The following is a 17292-nucleotide window of genomic DNA, read 5'->3' as shown; positions in this document are numbered from 1 at the left end:
GGGCTGTGCAGGATCCAAACCAATCCGCTAAAACCGACCAATCCAACCCAATCCAATCCAATTTTTATTGGTTTCGACAACATCGGCGGATTGGATTGGATCAGAAAATTGAAAATCCAATTGGATCGGTTTGGATGGCGGATGAAGATTTCAAAATCCAACTAAAACCGAACCAATCCAATATATATGCATTTATATATATATATATATTAGTCATATTGTAAAATATATAAATATATTTGTATTTCCCATACGCAACATGGTCAGAAACCCCATATATATTACCCATACTCAGCATGCTCAACAACATGGTCAGAAACCCCATATTTGTATTTCCCATACGCAACACAGCATGCTCAATGCTCACAAACTCCCATATATTGCTAATATATTAGATATAGTAGCTATCATGCTTGCTTTACTTACCAAGGGTCCACGAGTTTTAGTATATTGTTAGCAAGCTCAAAAGAATTCCCACACACCCTTTATCAGCATATTTGGTAAGTGTTTATTATTTTTGGGTTCAAGAACTCAGTGATTCATCATTCAAGCATAATATTAACAGAGTTTTATGAAACAGATGACAACTTCAACTTCCATGAAAAACCAAACTGGAAATACAAGTCAACCACCAACTGATGCGCCTTCAACTACTAATGTTATTGATGCTGTCAAACTTACAAATGTTGAAGTGTTGCCACAAGAAACAAAACCCAGTGATTCTACTCCCATTGAAGGTAAGAGAAAACCTTCTAGACCTCCTTCAGTTGTTTGGGAACACTTTATTAAATTGCAAGATGATCCAAAAAATCCTCAAGCAAAATGTAAGTATTGCAGTAAAATATATGCATGTGGTAGCAAGAAAAATGGGACATCAAACTTGTTGAGTCATTTGGCAAATCAATGTAAGGAGTATCCTGGCCGAGATAATAAGAAGCAAAAAACTTTGTCTTTCCAACCAAAGAAAGGGGAGGAAGAAGGCAAACTCATTGCTACAAGTTATAGTCCAGAGGCATGTAGGGTAAATATTCTTGAGATCACAGATGATATTGAAGACATTGAATCAGGTAAATATTATTTCAAGATAACTTTCATATTTTAAATTAATTAGTATTGGTTTTATTATATTTATCTTAATATGATATTTTCTTCTTTGTAGAAATTTTGGGTCCTACATCAAAACTTACATTGAATGAAAATTGATGTGGATGATTGCATTCTCTCTAACATGGAAGGATTGATGGACTTGGAAGCCTAAAAGAGTTCTCTGAGTGTTTTGGTTAACCTTAGTTTTTTTATAAAAAAAAATTAAAGAATGGATGTAGTTCTTAATGTAATGTTGTTTTTAAATTTCATGTTGTATCTTCGGATTGAATTTTGAATTATATGTAATGAAAAACTAAAGTTCTTTTGCAATGATTATATTTTCATACAAACCGATCATCCAATCCAACCCAATCCAATGTACATTGGATTGGATTGGATTGGATCCTAACATCTGATCATATTGGATTGGATTGTAAAATCTGTAATCCAATAAAAAATTGGATTGGATTGGATTGTTAAGAAACCATTGGTTTCGACCCGATGCTCAGCCCTAGGTTTAGGGTCATTTTTCACTAACACGGCCAATAACACAATAATACATAATCTGTTATTAGCTGGGATAACAAAATAATGCTATCCCCATTATAAGTAAGTTTTTTTCCAAGAGAATACGGAGATTTTGGGGCACCTTTTTAATATGGTGCGATCTTATATGCATTTTAAAAATTATTAAAGAAAGCATTATGTTTCTTGATTATATTGGAGGGTATCGAGTATCAACTACCAAACCCTCCACATATCATAATCCTAACCTATTATTATTATTATTCCATATTTTCTCGATACTTGAACTCATTAGAACAACTTCTCTTATATGAATATACATGGTATGAAATTTCAAATTGGAAAATTACAACCATTTGAAAAGAAAAATAAAATAAAATAGGCGAGTAAATGAGAGAGAGAAAGAGAGATATCAATTATTATTAATGAATAAAACTTGCACCAGATGTGTCAAGCAATATGCCAATATCATGATTCTAATACCAAGTATAAATTCACTTAAACACAATTATAATTAAGATAATGAATCTATTATATATTGTAATCAAATGGAGGACCACTGATGTAATCGTTCCTTTCGCAGTCTTCTCTCCTCCGATAGTTTTTGAGCAAATCTGTCAAGCCACAAACACAAGTATTAATGCTTAATCATTATTAGTGTGATATAAGTTTAATGGTTATGAAATACATTATGTGACGTCACTATACCTAGTGAGGGCTTCTTGATTGGTGGCTCCATTATTGTGAGCTGGTTCAAATATCCCTGTTTCAAGATTCATCCTTGAAGCAGGCTTCTGCAACAGACTCTCACCAGTCTTTATTAGCTCCCTCATGTTCTCCTTTGTTGCCTTGTCTGTCGATGATGTGTTCCCACTTAATGTGTCATCCTAGATTGGAGTTTTAACATATTAATAAATCATGAAAAATACTTTGAAACCCTTATTCGTATGACATTATTGATCACATATTTGACCGAGACAGAAATGACCTCAAGTTGAATATGCTTCGATTAGAGATGTGATCTTAGGTTGATGAAATATATATGTACCTGAATGCGAAGGTAGTTGTGCTCGCATTTGACGGACCTGAAAATCAAGGACATGTGAAGGTCGACCATGTCTCCACTAGCAAATGTGAAGGCATCGACTAAAGGGCAATGGCCATCCTTGTAAAGCCAGCCCAAAATCCCCCACTTTGCTGCCATTTTTGCGTTGTATTTTTTCTCTGTCTTTGAAGTCCCTGTGCCCAGTGAGAGCATAAGGTATTTCTCATATTGTAGACTTTGTGGTGAGGCCAGATCATCTGGACTGCCTGGGAACACTTTCCCTGTTGGCTTCATTGCCAGCAATGCCTTTCCAATTCAAATCACACCCAAAAAAAAATGATCATATTATTTAGGGTAAGAAGGGAAGCACAAAGAAAACATGTTCCATAAACAAATAGTTGGATGAATTAATTAGTATCGAGCATCATTATAACTTCAATAAAACTATTTGTACGCGTACCACATTTATTAACCCTATCTCTCAAACAAATCTCACCGTACCTGAATGAGAGATGTACCAGTAAATATACGATACTTACAGGATTGTTTGCTGCCACCCCACCATCAACAAGGTGGAATTCCCTTTCATTTCCTTCTGAATCTTTAGTCTTGAAATGATGAGCTGGGAGATAAGTTGGAGCAGACGAACTACCGATGCAAACATCTGATAGCAATGCATCCTCAGAAAAATCCATCTCTGCCTGCGAACATATTTCAACCATGCTGCTATACATTACTTACTTATATCATATCATATTTTTCCTAATCTCTCAGTGATATATAATAAATTGTATGTGCAACTTCTGAAATTAAAAGTTATAAGTTGATACCTCGAAGGTTGAGAAGACATGGGGTTGTAGCAATTTGATGTCAAATGTAGGCACCACAATTCGAGTTACAGTTTCATGCAGTCTTCGAGTTCCAAGTATTTTGCGAACCAACTTTCTGAGATACTTGCCATCATATTTTGGTCCCCTTAAGGCTCTCATTCTCATAAGTGGTCCACTATATTATCCATTAATTAATATCATGGGATGCAATTAGAACTAAACTTGCAAAAGAAATTATATAATTAGTGATCATTAATTATTAATGAACCTGGATTGAGGGAATATTTTGGGGCAATAGTTGAGATAGAATGGAACAATATCTTTGGCCTCATAGAGAGGTCGTTTGTTTTGGTCAGGTGCTGTCAACATGGCTGTTATTAGGCCTCCTGTGCTTGTTCCTGCGATCACGTCGAAGTAATCTGCAATTCGGGATTCTTCTCCATCCAGTTCCTAAGCGCACACATACACAACAAAAACAAAACAAAAATCAGTCTAAATTTTCCTTGTAATTTGGATGATGATGGTAATTAGTATATATATAATTGCATACTTGTAATTTGGATTCAAGGAAAGTCAATATGGTTGCAGGGATAATGCCTCTAATTCCTCCACCATCAATGCTTAGAACAGTGATTTTATCACCATAGCTTGATGGGTTGATTTCTTCACTCAGAGACATTATTTGATTTTCAGCTTGCTAAGCAAGTAATCTAATACATGACCACGATGCATGGACCTCCTCATGTATAAATAGGTAAAGTCTCAAACTTTCAACCCTAAACCCATGTGCTTGTACAGGGTTGGCCAGCTGGGATTGGCTGCATAATGATCGCAGGAACAAGCACAGGAGGCCTATGTGCTTGTATAGGGTTGGCCAGCCGGGATTGCAGATTACTTCGACGTGATCGCAGGAACAAGCACAGGATAGTTAGGTAAGGTGAGTTTGACTATGGGGCTTGGACATGCCAAACAATTGTAAATGTATTTCCTGATGTGTATGCGGTCTAACAATGGGCTTTGGACAATTGTACATACCAAACAATTGCATTCAACTTTCTTTAAGACTATTTCGTATAGTGGCTCGTCTACTTTCTACTTGGTTGTAGAATGTCATGAGTTCAAATTTCATGAACGAACCACAATGTCAATATAAAAATAATAATAATAATAAATCCAACAACATGAGTATAAACATGGAGAGCTGGGTAAAAAAAAAAACCATGATCAGAAATGTGGAAATCCGAGTTTGAGGTCCCAAAACAAGTAAATATCAAAACTTCAATTGCCCAAATCAGCAAATCAAATACAAACCATTTCCCACTTTCAGTAGAGTAGTTGCTTACACGTTCAAAACAGTTCGTATGTCTAACAGTATTGCGTTGCCAAAACAACCTTTACCAGAAATAGAAAAGTTTTAATGGAGGTGATAGTGTAGGGCCAAACAACTTCACAAAATTGAACAACATGAAGAACAGTTACCTTTATCCTTTACAATCTGTGCCATGCAGAATTTTCAAAACTCTGAAGACGAAATTAGAGCTGGAATAATGAAATTAACATTTGTATTTGTTCTGCCTACTGAACTAGTTGCAGTCCAACGAGACAAAGCAAACAAGCTCCATCCGACGATGAGACGTCCATTGGCCATACTCCAAAAATACCAGCACCAACTTAATGGTTGGAAAGAAATTCCTTCCCACCACAACCATAACATGTAATGATTAGCATAAATCAGTTAAATATCACTTTCAAGACATCGAAGAATAGTCACCTTAATAATATGATATGATGAGTGCAATTATTTTCACCAATTTGTGTCCGAACCGAAAAGAGGGAGAAGAAGAGAGAAAAAAAACCAGCTTAATGAAAGAAATAATCCAATGCATAAAGACCATGTGAAAATCCATATCCTTGTATAAGATACAACAACTACGAGAAATAACAATAACATGATTCATGCAGTTAAAGGAATCATCTAAAATAATGGTAAAAGCAAAACATATGTGCACCTCCAACTTAAAATTTTTTACTTGGAAAATGCAACTCCAATCAAGTATAATTCCCAAACTTGGGAATCTATAGGTTCTATCGTATAAGGTCTAGCACCATCACTAACACCGAGTTAGTATCTCAGCCCCGTCTTCGGTTATTAAAATGGTATGTTCAAACTGTGCTGACAAGCTTCCATCTTCTGTGACTACTGTCCAATTATCGTCCCACATTACGGGATTAAAGCTGCCGAGTGTCAGCATCGGTTCTGAACACAGTTACGAAACAAGTACATCACAAATAAGCAACAACTTTTTCCAAAAAGAAGGTAAGTTTGAATAATCAAAATGCATTACCTATTGTGAAGGTTTGGTTTACCACCATGCGTCCGCTTTCTTTGTTCCCTACAAAGGAATAAAAATCACTTCAACCGGAATATGTTCTGTTGGCAGATATTCTAGATGCAGATTGTGTGTCCCGTGTGTGTCTCCATGCATATTAGTGGCAATATATTGCATACTTCAAGAAAGAAACATAAGGCAGATTAATGCGTTATATTACTGAATTACAAACTTCTCACTCCCAAGCAAGATGAGGGGGTTCTTTCATGATAGATAAGTATGGGTTGTAGATCATTTTACGACAGTACAGCTAATTACTTTTACGTCTTATGGCACATGTTTTCTATACTAATCAGTAATAAACTTTCAGCCGTCAATATAATTAATCTAAGGTATATTTCTAGACCGTAAGTTTTAATAAATAATTTGCATGACTTGCTCAAACAATGAGTGAATATTGGAGACAGGAGCAGCATAAAGCTCAGAATTATTACTGAAGTGTAGAACAACTGGATCGGCATGAAAGACACGTCCAACCCCATGCCCAACGAACTGTCGAACAACACCATAACGATATTTATCTGCATGCTCTCTTATTGAGGAAAACAAAAAACCATTGATTATTAGAATAAGATTGAATTTTCACATCCATATGTGACTAATGCATGCATGTATATGACAAGTCAGCCTTAAGACACATTGACACAAAAAGAAAAAATTTATTGCACCAATGCCACTACAGAATCCTGCATATAAGGAAGAAAACAGAACTACAGAATTAGGGGGGTGGGGGAAGAAGATGCCTTACTGGATCGTTTTTCCAATTTTCTTAAGCTCCACTCCAGGCGCACATATTGAGATTGCTTTGTCGAGGCATTCTTTAGTTACCTAAGGCAATACTTCAAAAATAAATCTTGTAAGAATAGCTATCATAGAAGAACATCTTGAGAAGTTAAAGGCATATACAATTAACTAATTTCAGCCTGGAAAGGTTCGCCTCACTACAAGTCTATAACTAAAGAAGTGTTAGTGGAAGATATAATTTACCAAGATTCATGAAATTTCAACGTCGACCATCTATACCAATGCAATAAGTTGAAATTATAGGTACACAAACAAATAAAGAAAATCCAAAAGCACAAGAACAGGGGTAGCTGAAACATTTTTTCAAGTTTCTGAAAACCCGCCAGTGAACAACACTTTTGGACGTACACCTGTATCAAAGAGATGATGGCATTCAAGAAGATTTTTTTTTTGTTTTTTTTTTGTTTTTTTTTTTTTGCGTTCAGGCATTCAAAAAGATATTGGCTACACAGGGTAGGAAAAGTTCCATTACATAAGGCTAATAAACTTTTAGGTGGAATTAATCAAGTGAAATGAATTCTTGTGAAACTAATGGGAACTTTGTGTTATGCCTACAAAGAAAAACCCTAGAATTCTAAGAATAATCTTTATCAGTGAAATTCATCCCAAAAAAAAAATCTTTATCAGTGAAGAACTTTTATCATATTACAGTACCAAATACGTGGAAAACCCATGGAACTCCACAAAATTTAAAAGAAAGATATTGCCACCTGAACTAACTTTCTGCCCTCATCATCAACATCTCCACAAAAGAAAGTTGCTGATGTATCACCATGATATCCCTGTAAATTACAAATCAGTCAGAAGGATATAGTTACTAAAGGTTGAACTTGGCAAGTAACTAAAGATGCATTAAATCAAACAATTGTGAATGATAAACAGGTAAAAATGTGTGTAGTAAGCATTATTTACAATTAAAAGAACAATTCGATTAAAAAGAAGTAAAAGTTGAGTTGTGTCAACCATTTAATATAGATACACGGTCAAAACCTCAAGTCTTGAATTGTGTATCTCATTTCATTTTGTTTAAACTACGCATGCTCTAAGTAACCATACTCACATTTAAATAGACCGTAACATCAATGTTAATTATATCACCATCCTGCCAAGAAAAAAAATTAGATGTGATTTTGATTTGAAACAATTCATTACTTAGAAGGACAAGATGTTGTAGCTAAGAACTTTAATCAAAGAAACCTCAAGTGCTCGGGAATCTGGTATTCCATGGCAAATACATTCGTTCACTGATGTGCAGACACTCTTTGGAAAACCACCATAGCCAAGAGGTGAAGGGTAGGCACCATTATCAATTATCATTTGGTGAACAGCTTGGTCAATTTCATCTGTCTTTATGCCTGGCTGCCAATAGAAGCAACCAATTAAAACTTTCATACAGAGCAAGACACCCACCTCTTATATCATGCAATCAAAGTCAAGAATCTATCTCCAATCACTTATTAGCTAACAACGAAAACTAACAATAGATTGCAAAATCTTGAATGCATCATGCACTAGCCTAGTAGCTTGACAATGACAATGACCAAAAGAAAAAGGAAAATATCAGTTCAGTAAATATCATACAGATTCACACTCCAACATCTAGGTTTTACTAAATCCAACTCTAGAATCTCTAAGAAAGTAGCAAATTGAAGAAAGACCTTTCCTTTCTTCTTCTTTTTTTTGGTTTGTTTGGGGGGACCCGGGGCTTCTGGAAAATAAGCAGGCTGAATCTGCACTACTGTAAAGCCAATCCAACCTTTTTTTTTTCTGGGCAAGAACTTGGGTTTTCGAGCATTTTCAAATCGTTTTATACTGTAATTTTGATTACACTAAGGGAATATTATTTAACAAAGTAAAGTTGTCGCCTTCAATCAACACATATGCTCTCTGCATTAATCACCTACACGAGTCTTATCATCAATTCCTATGGTCTCACCAGCCTTCCCCTTATGTTAAAACCACTTAACCAGAGTAGTCCACGTTCTTCACTGCTAGCATCCTAGCTGTAGTTGGCCATATGCTTTACCCTCTCTCTCTCTCTCTCACACACACACACACAGAGTTCAGATCTAACAGCTTTTCTCTCAGTAGAATCATACACTTTGCAATACTTTCCACCATCAAGTACTTCTACTCTATATGCATTGACAGAGAAACCCTCAATATTTCATTAGGATATGAGGGCTACACAAGAGAGAGAGAGAGAGAGAGAGAGAGAGAGAGAGAGAGAGAGAGAGAGTGAGAGTTTTTTATTCTGGAATTGCAATGGTATGAAGTAGGTAGCCACTTTTTCAGGGTTTAGGCAGGTAAAGGATCCGCTTTTTCAGGGCAGTTGTTTATACCCTTTAGTGTAAATAGACTACATTTTTTGGACAGCATAGGTCTCAGCCATTTGAATTCTTTCCTACAAAGCTCTATTTGAATGTTATTGTGTATTAATACTGTATGGTTCCTAAACTGATTGTTATTTTCAATGTATACTTTGCTGCAAAAACAAATAAAAATTACTTCAACACCAAACACAAGCTTCTGACATAAGGGAAAAAAATTGACCTAAAAAATCATTCTACAGAGAAAGTGCAAACATAGATAAACAAGCCCGAAGCAGAACAGTCACCTTCACCAAAGTCCCAGCAAATTCTAGAACCTGTGCTGCAAGCCTTCCAGAGGCTCTCATGCATTCTATCCCCTTCTCATCATGCACTTCAGGTCCACTCGCAATTCCAGGAGGTTTTTTAGATTTGACATAAGGAGGCATTGGTATATGATCTGGAACAGGGCGATGAGGTGAAATTTTTCCAGGCCTTAGACGTTTGCGCTTGGTGTTTAGAACTTTATCTGCATTTCTGCTAATTTCAACAAAATATCCATCACTTATGAGTTTACAAAGACATGTCTGCATATGTATCTTACATGATGTGCATTACATAATTGAAAATCATGCAGTGTTTCAAAATCCAGTCCAGAAACCTCATCATCATATAAAAACCCAAAAATAGAGCCATGATGCGGTCAAGAAATAGATCAAACAAGCTAGAAGCTAATAAATAATACTATAATATCATATGTAGTCATTTGAACTTCTACAGACAACACTTATACAAAATGGGAGCCAATATGATTTATTCATACACCTTTTAACAGTGTCCCAAAGTGCATGAAATAATACTATTATGCCCGTGTTGTGTGTGCCTCTGTGTCTATATAACACATGTGAGTACGCAGAATGTTGCATGCCATACCTTCCATTGAACAAGAGGTTGGTCAAGCCAGAAAATCTTTTGGATAACTGCATTGAAACATGCTTGCTTCCTGTGTGTGAGAATTTGAAACAAAGAAAATAACAATGACCATCACTATATTCACATGTTTAAAAAATAGGAAAAACAAGTGCATTAAATGTTGATTTCATAAAATTGTCAAGGACTCTAGGCTTTGGTTTATAGATTCTTAGAAACTATTGGTATTATACAGGACAACTTTTACATTTCCAAGAAAAGGGCTCAGTTAGGCATTAAGGTTTCATTCATTTGGTATCAAAGAAATTTTATGTTTCATTCAAGTCACACAATCAGAAATAACAAAGCATGGCTGTAATTGTATGTGGTATGTCACAGTTCAGCCATCTCAAATACCAATAAGCCAGGTTCACCAAAAATTATAACACCTATTCATGCAAATATAAATAACTCACAACAACATGCATTCATCAATTGACTTCTAAACTGATTCAACCTTAGGGAAAAGATCCAAAATCAGATGAAAAGAAAAAACTGTGCATAACATATGAAACAGAAGCTGCATCAGAAATACTATTATCAATAACCAAAAATTAAAGAAGTACAAAAGTGAAGGACCAGGACCAGGGTTGAAGCGGAAAAGTTGGTGAGCAGGCTGCTTTGACTGATGGAGGCAGTTTCCCATAAGAGAGGAGAGGATTTTGGGTTGCACAACACACATTGCGCTTGCACTTACCATTCTCTCGCTCTTACATGGTTTGGCTTTTGACCCTTCTCTCTCTCTATCTCACTCACATTCCTTTTATTTGTGCATTTTGGGTTCCTGGGATGGGCCTTGCTTGGCTTATCATTATGCCCTCAAGTGCCCCGAATGAATTCGCAAAATCCTGCCTAATTAATTAGTTGTACAAATTGAAGGCCGGTCACATGGGATTAAGTATTAGGACCAAGCTCATCCAAAGCTTTTGAACACAAAGTATCCATACTTCTATTCATTAGATATTTCATTTGTCCCGTTTCCGCATTCAAACCAACTATTTCCAGATGGCTTCACCGATCCTTGGGCTTCCATTTGCTTTCTCACTCGTACAGCTTCATCCCATCTTCCAGCTCTTGCATATATATTTGACAGGGTGACATAGTGCCCGGCATTTCCCGGTTCCAACTGGACTAATTGTTCAGCAGCAAGCTTTGCAACATTAACATTTTGATGGGCTCGGCAGGCAGCTAACAGAGCTCCCCAAATACACTTATCAGGCTCCAAAGGCATCCTATGAATAAAACTAACTGCATCTTCAAGTTGACCATCACGTGCCAGCATGTCAACAATGCAAGCATAATGTTCCATGCTGGGGATGACGCCGTACTCCTTCATCATACTGTGAAAGACTTGAAGGCCTTCATCCACAAGACCTGCGTGACTACAAGCTGACAAAACAGAAGTAAAAGTTACAGAATTGGGGCAAATCCCTGAATGATTCATCTCTTTGAGATGGTGAAGAGCAGCTCTTCCATGCCCATGCATTCCAAAGCCTCCAATCATTGAGTTCCATGACACTAAATCCCTATTGATCATGTTGGAAAATACAGAGTATGCAGAACCAATGCATCCACATTTAGAGTACATGTGGATCAGTGCATTCCACACCGGAACAACCAAATCAAAACTAATTTTCCTAATGAAGGCATGAATTTGTTTTCCAAATTTCAAATTGCACGCCGGCAAGATCGTGGATATTGTTGTTTGGTCAACGTTGATGCGTGCTCTTTGCATTCTTCTGAAACTGTCAAGTGCCAAATCCTCCAGTCCTAAATCAATAAAGCCAAGAATCATGGCATTCCAAGAAACAACATGGGCTGGGTTCATTAATTTAAATACATTTGTAGCATCATGAATTCTACGGCAGTTGGCGTACATTGTCAACAATGCAGGGCCAGCTGAGTGGTAAAATGCAATGCCAGATTCCCTTTTTATCCCATAACCGTGAATTTCTTTTCCATTTAGCAAAGACCCCAGATGCCGACAGGAGACAAGGACAGTAGAAAGAGAATCCAAATCAGGGTCAACCATGCTGCTTCCTATCATATCCCTGAAAATCCTCAAGGATGCTTCATGACTCCCAATCCTTGAATATCCTGATATCAAGGTGGTCCATGAAATGATATTAGGCTCCTTAATCTGTTCAAAGATTCTCTTAGCCTTGTTACAGTGCCCCATTCGGCAATAAGCATCCATTACTGTATTCAAAGTGACAATATCAGGCTCACAACCACCCAAATTCATACAATCAAATAGTTTTACTGCCAATCCAAGCAACCCATTACATACGTATCCTGAGATCATTGAATTCCATGACCACAAATCTCTTCCCACCATCTCATCAAAAACCCTTTTAGCACTCCCAATATCCTCACATTTCGAATACATATCTATCAATGAATTGCAAACTTGAAGATTAAGCTCAACCCCACATATAATCACATCTTTGTGAACCACAATTCCCACTTTCAAGCACGACAACTGTGCACATGCCCTTAAGACCTTAGGAAACACATACCCATCAGGCAAAACATCATTCAAAATCATTTCAACATATGCTCCTACACATTCTTCATGCATTCTGTGCCTTGAATAGAATCCCAGGATTGAGGTCCAAGCAAAGACATTTGGTTTTAACAAGTTGTCAAACAACTTCCGGGAAGACACCAAATCATCAAAATCAGCATACATTTGGACTAATTTGGTGACTATGAATGGGTTTTGATCCAACCCACATTGGATTATCTTTTGATGAGCATGCTTTCCTTGATTTAGAGACTTCGAATTGCTGCATAGTTGTAGGTAAACACTGAGTTCAGAAGGAGAGGGGGCTTTTCTATTGGTTGTGGACAAAATTGAGATTGCTCGATGAGCGCGCCATACTCTCATCTCCTTTGGGATTTTAGCGTAGTCAAGATCAGTGGCAACTGGGACTGAGAAAAGAGAATTTGTCGGGAATTTAGATTTGGCAACTGAATAATGGGACTTTAGTTGGGGAGACAGAGAAAGGGTAGTGACATCCAAGGGGAAAAAAGTTTGTATCTTCAAGAAAAGAGCTCAAGTAGGCATTAAAGTTTCGTTCTCTTGGTACCAAAGACCAATTTTTTTCAGTTCAAGTCATACAATCAGAGACACAAAGCATTAGGGAAATTGTATCTAGTTGATATAGCTATAAAAGCAGTCTCACAAAACCAATAAGCTATGCTAGCTACAAGCTATAACACCCCATTTCATACAAGTATAAACACTAGCAAGCATACTATTGCACCCTTCCTTTGACTATAAGCCGATTCAAATAGAACACATAGAATTGAAACCAAAGCTGAATCAGAAATGTTTTAACTTCAGAAACCAAGACTGAAAAATAAAATAAAGAATAAAAGTGAAGGAGCAAGGACCTGGGTTGTAGCTGAAGAGTTGGTGAAGAGGCTGCGCTGACTGAAGCAAGCGGTTACCCACAAAAGTAGAGAGGATTGTGGGTTGCACAACACGCATTGCGCTTGCGCTTACCATTCTCTCACTCTTTTATACAACAGTCGGCTGCTTCGGCTTCTGCTCTCTCTCTCCTTTTTATCCGTTAATTCTCCTCTTTCTACTTTGATCTGCGAGGGGCCTAGCTTGGCTCCTGATTATGGGCACAAGTATGCGTATAAGGTTAAATCTATAAACATCATAAGTTGTATAAAATGCAGGCCGGGTTATTACATGGGCTTTTATATTCAGATCAAGCCCATCCAAACCTCTTCGTCGTGCTGTATCAAAAGACACCTACAGGCGAGCGATTCTTAACTGTATATGCATATAAAGTCTATATATTATAGATCAACGTCTATGAATCGATCAGGTTTTTTTTAAATAGTATGGCCGCGCGGCTATACTCGGTTTTGCCTTATTTTTAAAAAAATGGTATAGCCGATCGGCTATACTCGGTTGTATTAATATGTCTTAAAAATAGTATCGCCGCGCGGCTATACTGGTTTTTTATTTTTTTAATTAAAAATAGTATAGCCAGGCGGCTATACCCGGTTCTTTAAAATAGTATCGTCGTGCGGCTATACTTGATTTTTATTTTTTTAAATTAAAAATAGTATAGCCGACCGGCTATACGCTTTTTTATATACTGGGATCCTTATTATTTATTTAAATTTTTCCTCCGAATTTCGTTTATGCGCCACGTGTTGAAAAAGGATAGCCGTTCGGCTATACGATTTTAAAAAATAAAAATAAAAAACCGAGTATAGCCGCACGGCTATACTATTTATAAAAAAGACCACCGGGCAAAAACATTAGAACCAATTAAAACACATAAGAAAATGATTATAAAAAAAACTAACAAGATTATTAACAAATATCAAACCCCTTCCCTCACGACACGCATACCCCACCCTCCTCCCTCTTCTTCCACCGCACCACACGGCAGCCATCTCCCCCACTTCCCCAAGCACCCATCCATTCCCCCTCCGTTCTCTCTATGGAAGAACCATAGGATTATTGGGGAACCGGAGCTTTACCCACTGACAATAACATAGGTTTCATTGTCAATTCCACTCGTTTCCTCAACTTTGCCTAGAATCATATCTTCCGTTACCCAAACTTCATGGTTAACATTGATGAGAATTTCAGCTGCTTCCAAATCACTTCCTAAAAAACAAACATGTATTTTAAACAACGCCCAATGCTTTAATGATTATATGGGCAAAATTGAAACTATCATATGTTCACACACGACTAACTGTAAGCATTCTACATGTTTAAATCATCAACGGCTATGAATGAATCATGCGTTCACACACGACTAACCCTAAGCATTCTACGTATTTAAATTATGAATGACACTCCCAGGGCCAGCGGCTCCTGATATTCGGCTAAAACATAATTGGGCTTGCCAATACATGTTTGGGCTAAAACCTAAGGTTGTATTTTCTGTACATGAAAACCTAAGGACTTGGGCTTGGATTGGATGTGTTTCAACCATGCATGAAACTTTAGCTCTTTACTTTTCTTTCCTTGTTTTTTTGAGAAACTTTTTGTACAAGTCTATAAGACAAACGCCAAGAAAATGATATAGGGTATATTCCAAGCATCAACTTCAAAACAAGGTTCACCACATCATATATGCTCACATCTGCCTGCTGAACTTCCTTCTTTTTATTCTAGTCTGAAAGCAAGAGCTTCCTCTGCTTTAATCCAAGTCCCCTAGTTTTGTCTAGGCCGTCTTCTCAGTTAATCTGAGTTACCAATTTGAAATCTGGCCAATGATTATATGTGGATCTTTAGAGTGCTTCTTCAAAATTTGAGGAATACATTTCTACTTGTCTGGGCTCATCTCATGAATATCAAGTCTTGCATCATTTATTATTCCATCGACATGAGAGAAGAGATTCAAACGTGAGATGTCTTCTAACATCAGAAAGAGAAATACCATTAAAATAAGTGATTAAGACAAATAAGTTCGAAACTATGACCTATTATTGGCACTTCATAAAAATCTTCATGCACTGCAAAAATATTATTTTATGTATTGTTAGCATAGTATATCAAAACATCTATTAATTATAAATCATGAACTAAACTACCTTGTATATATATATGTTCTATTGTTTGTTAAAAGCTCCATTGGATTTGAAATCACACTATTCAAATTCAATTGAAGCATTTTTTTTTCTTTCCAATTGATTTTGAATTAAACACAGTCATTTAAATAAATTAGTTTAGCCTCAGGTCCCATGGCATTATAGTTGTGTTAGAGAGAGAAATCCCCCTTCCCTATAGTTTAGACTACAGTTTGTACTGAAACAAATTAAGTTTAAGTCCATGAAATACAAACAAAGCCAATAGAAGAACGACATGTCACAGGGGGCCATAATGGATACTGCGGGTCCGAGGTACGTAATCAAAGCCCTCCATAGTCCGCCCAAATAAAATGCCGTCTAAAAATAAATAAATGAAAGACCCACCCCGCGACGACATGTTGTCATTTTCCAACTCCCCAAAACGACAAGGTTTGGAATTCGATGGTGCATTTGCGTCGTTCGTAAAATATGATAGTGGGCTTGGGCCATATCGGGAGGCCCACATACGATGGGACAAGACATGACGGCTCACAGACGCCTCACCACCACGTGTTGGAATCTTAAAGCATTCTTCACACGGGAGCTTCTATAATGAGGAGGTAGAGTGAGGAGCTTATTTGAGGAGGCCCATCTCACCATCAAAAGGGGTGTGGACCCCCCAATGCACCCCCCCCCATGTACTTTGTTTTTGGTTGTTGATGGTGAGATTTCACCTCCTCAAATAAGCTCCTCACTCAACCTCCTCATTTTAGCCTTTCCGTTCTTCACACTTCAAGCCCCCACGCCACGCTTTGGTTTCTGATTTGATAGTAATTGACCGCGAAGGGCACGTTAGAACATGTCTTGCGTATTAATTCGTTTGCCTATGGTTATATGGGTCTTTCTCATTTTTATAAAGCCAAATTTAGGGAAGAAAAGAAAATAAATACAAGGCAAGTAGGGTTGGGGGCTGGTGGATAATAAAACTATAACCATTTTGTTATGCTTTTTTCATAACTGAATTTAGATAGTTCTAATTGGAATCCAAATAAAAGAGAGAGTACTTGCATATTTTGTGCTTTTTTTAATATTTATTAGTAACGAGGACGATTTGAACTTCAAGCATATTTCAATGCGGGGAAAAGAAGTTATCAGACTAATAACTACACCTTTTTCTTTCTCACACACACTGTCAAGATGTCATGAATACTCGAACCTAAGACCACATGTATGCAAGTCAAGACTTTTTCCAATTAGGCTAAACCCATTTGCCAACTTGTCAAAAGACACATTGAAAATTAATTGTTGATCAAATAGAGACCACAAAATTGTATTGAATTCTCTAATGTAAAATAGAGCCAGGTAACCTCAAGGCTTTGCCGTTATAACACAGACAAAACCCGCAAACTCAAAACCCATGCTGCGTTTAATGTGGAATTTCTGGGTCTCGAGCTGCGTGTTTCCTCATTTTATCGATTATATAAAAAAACAAAAAAAAACATATATTAATATTCATTTATATATAAATATGGTGATCGCAGCCTCTTTGTTTATCTTCTTTTTAAAGTAATTTCTTTTTCCCTTCTCTAATAAGCAGCACTGACTGCCGGTGGCCTTCTCTCTCTCTCTCTCTCTCTCTCTGTGGCAGACACCACTAAAGCTATCAAAGTCATAGAAGGTTCTCCTGCCATATATCGTCCCAAATGGTTGAGTTTTATTACATCACAATTCACAAGCATCAACTTATCCAAATTGTAAAGAAAGCACAGTGCCGTCTCTCC

General features: G+C 37.0%; 2 protein-coding genes and 1 long non-coding RNA gene across 6 annotated transcripts; 1 reads left to right on the top strand and 2 right to left on the bottom strand.

The window, feature by feature from the left end:
* LOC148293328 (uncharacterized) lies at positions 1 to 1416 on the top strand. The gene is made up of 2 exons (XR_015825798.1): positions 1 to 1067; positions 1160 to 1416. It is a non-coding gene; the product is annotated as an uncharacterized LOC148293328 (long non-coding RNA).
* A 586-nt stretch (positions 1417 to 2002) lies between these two features.
* Positions 2003 to 4806, bottom strand: LOC110766180 (patatin-like protein 1). The gene is made up of 7 exons (XM_021969462.2): positions 4037 to 4806; positions 3755 to 3936; positions 3487 to 3661; positions 3196 to 3357; positions 2660 to 2962; positions 2320 to 2498; positions 2003 to 2225 (listed from the first exon to the last, which is right to left on the bottom strand). The coding sequence occupies exons 1-7, from the start codon at positions 4163 to 4165 to the stop codon at positions 2156 to 2158; spliced, it is 1200 nt and encodes a 399-aa protein (XP_021825154.2). The 5' UTR covers positions 4166 to 4806; the 3' UTR covers positions 2003 to 2155.
* A 544-nt stretch (positions 4807 to 5350) lies between these two features.
* On the bottom strand, positions 5351 to 13693 carry MAP1D (methionine aminopeptidase 1D). Of its 4 annotated transcripts, none has more exons than XM_021969474.2 (10): positions 13358 to 13593; positions 9923 to 9992; positions 9298 to 9529; positions 7878 to 8039; positions 7741 to 7782; positions 7391 to 7462; positions 6625 to 6704; positions 6311 to 6408; positions 5832 to 5879; positions 5351 to 5743 (listed from the first exon to the last, which is right to left on the bottom strand). In XM_021969474.2, exons 1-10 carry the CDS (start codon positions 13470 to 13472, stop codon positions 5598 to 5600), a joined length of 1065 nt encoding a protein of 354 aa, XP_021825166.1. In that variant the 5' UTR covers positions 13473 to 13593; the 3' UTR covers positions 5351 to 5597. The 4 variants fall into 4 exon arrangements, with proteins under 4 accessions (XP_021825166.1, XP_021825174.1, XP_088100119.1 ...); XM_021969482.2 differs by having other exon boundaries at positions 9298 to 9526; positions 13358 to 13592; XM_088243993.1 differs by lacking the exon at positions 13358 to 13593 and adding an exon at positions 10544 to 10874 and having other exon boundaries at positions 9298 to 9553.
* Between the last annotated feature and the right edge of the window lie 3599 nt (positions 13694 to 17292).

Source organism: Prunus avium, chromosome 7, assembly GCF_965620075.1.
Source record: "Prunus avium chromosome 7, drPruAviu1.hap1.1, whole genome shotgun sequence".
In the NCBI taxonomy this organism is placed as follows: domain Eukaryota; kingdom Viridiplantae; phylum Streptophyta; class Magnoliopsida; order Rosales; family Rosaceae; genus Prunus; species Prunus avium.
The sequence above is the reverse complement of the archived record's forward strand: the minus strand, read 5'-3'. Positions and strand labels throughout refer to the sequence as shown.

Excerpts from the sequence above, each read along its gene's own strand:
- LOC110766180 (XM_021969462.2), bottom strand. The coding sequence starts at position 4,165 with ATGTCTCTGAGTGAAGAAATCAACCCATCAAGCTATGGTGATAAAATC. Across the intron at positions 2,963-3,195 it reads GGGTGGCAGCAAACAATCCT|GCATTGCTGGCAATGAAGCC; the intron begins GTAAGTATCGTA and ends TGAATTGGAAAG. Across the intron at positions 2,499-2,659 it reads ACAACTACCTTCGCATTCAG|GATGACACATTAAGTGGGAA; the intron begins GTACATATATAT and ends ACTCCAATCTAG.
- MAP1D (XM_088243992.1), bottom strand. The coding sequence starts at position 13,472 with ATGGTAAGCGCAAGCGCAATGCGTGTTGTGCAACCCACAATCCTCTCT. Across the intron at positions 12,893-13,357 it reads ACTCTTCAGCTACAACCCAG|TCCCAGTTGCCACTGATCTT; the intron begins GTCCTTGCTCCT and ends CTCTTTTCTCAG.